The 2,406-nt window shown below is 55.7% G+C and overlaps 1 protein-coding gene across 1 annotated transcript; it reads right to left on the reverse strand.

Annotated features, from left to right (window-relative positions):
* Nucleotides 1–436: 436 nt before the first annotated feature.
* On the reverse strand, nucleotides 437–1,802 carry LOC124688305 (purine permease 3-like). Its single transcript, XM_047221996.1, has 2 exons — nucleotides 978–1,802; nucleotides 437–773 (listed from the first exon to the last, which is right to left on the reverse strand). Exons 1-2 carry the CDS (start codon nucleotides 1,776–1,778, stop codon nucleotides 444–446), a joined length of 1,131 nt encoding a protein of 376 aa, XP_047077952.1. The 5' UTR covers nucleotides 1,779–1,802; the 3' UTR covers nucleotides 437–443.
* Nucleotides 1,803–2,406: the final 604 nt, after the last annotated feature.

Below are 2,406 nucleotides of genomic sequence, written 5' to 3' on the forward strand. Positions count from 1 at the left end.
GTGGGACAGGACGCCTTCGCCATTGGCATCAAGCGTGGTGAAGCATTCATCCATGCTGCACGCGAAAGCGGCCTTGTGGGCCACAAACACTAGGGAGTTTCAAATTAGGGGCACAATAATAATGTGCCCCAAAAAACCCAAAAAATGTCTACAATTGTTTTTAGATGCACCCAAAAAAATTCGAATATAATCATGTTGCTAAAATTATTGCCGCATTTTGGAAAGTGCTTCTAACCGTTTTTCGCCGCAATCTAGGAACGGTAATCCCGTAGCGGTAACATTACTCATCTAGGAATTAGCTCTAAAAATCTACTCTCCCATAGTGCGTGCGAGTGCGACAAAGCAACCGCCGATACGAATGTACTGGAGTATACAATGCTCATACACACTGTACTGGAGTATGCAATGCTTTCCTTCTTTCTGAGATACACGTGCTGGTTCCATTAATTTTCGCAATCAGGACTTGACTTTTGTTCTGTATCCGGGGCCTTGGCCCGCAACTCGCCGTAGAAATACGAGGCGAGGCCCCAAAGCGAGAGCCCGAGAGCGATGCCTTTCGTGGCGCTGAAATGTTCATGGAAGAAAACAACGGCGAGGACCTCAGTCACCGGAATGAGCACGGCGATGATGACTCCGGCGAGCAGCGCCGAGCCGTAGAAGATGGCGCCGATCGTGCCGAGGCAGAAGCACTGGTACACGGCGGCTGTACCGACCAACAGCAGGTAGTAGCTCGCCTCGCCGAGCTCAAACCGCCGGGCTTCACCTGGGATTGCCTGCGTCGTGTTGTTCAAATCAAATTCTCAGTTCTGCTGTGGGGCAAATTCAGATTCTAGTTTACAAAAGATCATCAGTAGGACTGTAGGAGTACAAAAATAGTCACCACAGAAAACAAAGTAGGAGTACTCTGGTTTTGCATCACTGATAAGACTAGCCGCAAAAAATTGTATAGGCCGGAATGTTTGAAAATGTAATCTCACCTGGAAATCTTTGTTGACAAGCATGCCGACGGCGCAGAACGCGGTGGCCGTGAGCCCGATGACGACCTGCATCTCCACGACGAGCGTGTACGTGAGGGCGGCCGCGCCGGCGCGCGCGGCATGCCACGCCTGGCTGAGCTCCATGACGGGCAGCATGAGGCCGTAGAGCGCCGCGGCGCCCAGCGCCATGCCGAACCCGGCGCCGTACTGCGGCCCGGTCACCCCCGGCGGCCGGTCCCCTCCGGCGTCGAGCCCCAGCATGGCGGCACCGACGCTGAGCAGCACGATGGCGTTCAACGCGGAGCCCGTGAAGCGGTGGCGCACGAGCAGCAGCGCGAAGCCCGCCGTGAAGGCGAGCTGCGTGGAGATGAGGATGGAGGAGGTGGACACCGGGAGGTAGGCCTGGCTGTAGGCGTAGAGGAAGTTGTCGGCGCCTGACATGAGGCCTACGACGACGGACGCGGCGAGGAGGCGGGGCGTCATCAGGAATACGGGGACGGCGTCCTGGCGGCGCTGGCGGCGGGAGAGGAAGGAGAAGCAGAGCGGCAGGAGGAGGAGCGGCCAGCCGGCGGTCTGGAGCAGGCTGGAGAGCCACTTGCGGGTGCCGCCGCGGACGAAGTAGGCGCGGAGGAGGAGCGGGCCGCACGCCGTGCCGACGACCAAGAGCATGAAATTGACGGCGAGGAGTGGGTCGCGGCGGAGGGACTTGGCGGCGGCGACCGGGAGCTCGTGCCATGCGCTGGCCTTAACCTTGCGGGCTTGCTGCTGCGCGCGGTGCTGGGTTGGGATTTCGATCTCCATGTCTGCTGCATGCACGGGACGATTGTTCGATGCGAGCAAGTGCGCTTATGCTCTATCTCAGCGATCGGGTGGCTAACACCTGTCGTCTTCAGCTTGGAGGATTATCGGAGTATGCAAATCATGCAGGCTCCCTTTTTTTAGTGGTTTTGGTCGTAATCAGAGCTTATCGCGGAGAAAAACGGTGGCATGGCTTGCAGGGTCAGGACTGCCGGCTGCGTGCATCATATCGGTGTGACTTCCACTGGTTAGAGGAGACTCTCGGCTGCTAGTAGTGACCAAGAACAGTGAGGATGAACGAGTGTTGACTTGAAGAACACCGACGATACTTTTCTTCTAGGGTTATGATGGACGCCAATTTTCTTTTTTTTTTGACGTAATGATGGACGCCAATTTTGCCAGGACCTTATGGCGCCCGGACCTAATCTCCTCCGTCTGGTGACTTGTTTTTGCAAAAATAACCCTGGATTTTGTCAAACTCATTTTTGGAAGTCCTTCTGCTTATGAAGTTCTTTACACTGATGGACTTGTTCAACGACAACATTGCGGCTTGGGCCCTTAGGGAAATTCCTCACACAGGGGCAAGGTTCACTTGGACAAATCAACAGCTCAATCCGGTCCGGTCTGCCCT

This window comes from Lolium rigidum, chromosome 2, assembly GCF_022539505.1.
Source record: "Lolium rigidum isolate FL_2022 chromosome 2, APGP_CSIRO_Lrig_0.1, whole genome shotgun sequence".
NCBI classification, from domain to species: domain Eukaryota; kingdom Viridiplantae; phylum Streptophyta; class Magnoliopsida; order Poales; family Poaceae; genus Lolium; species Lolium rigidum.

Bases quoted from the DNA above. Each gene is read 5' to 3' on its own strand.
- LOC124688305 (XM_047221996.1), bottom strand. From the start codon at position 1,778: ATGGAGATCGAAATCCCAACCCAGCACCGCGCGCAGCAGCAAGCCCGC. The intron at 774-977 runs GTGAGATTACAT...AACACGACGCAG, and splicing joins TTGTCAACAAAGATTTCCAG to GCAATCCCAGGTGAAGCCCG.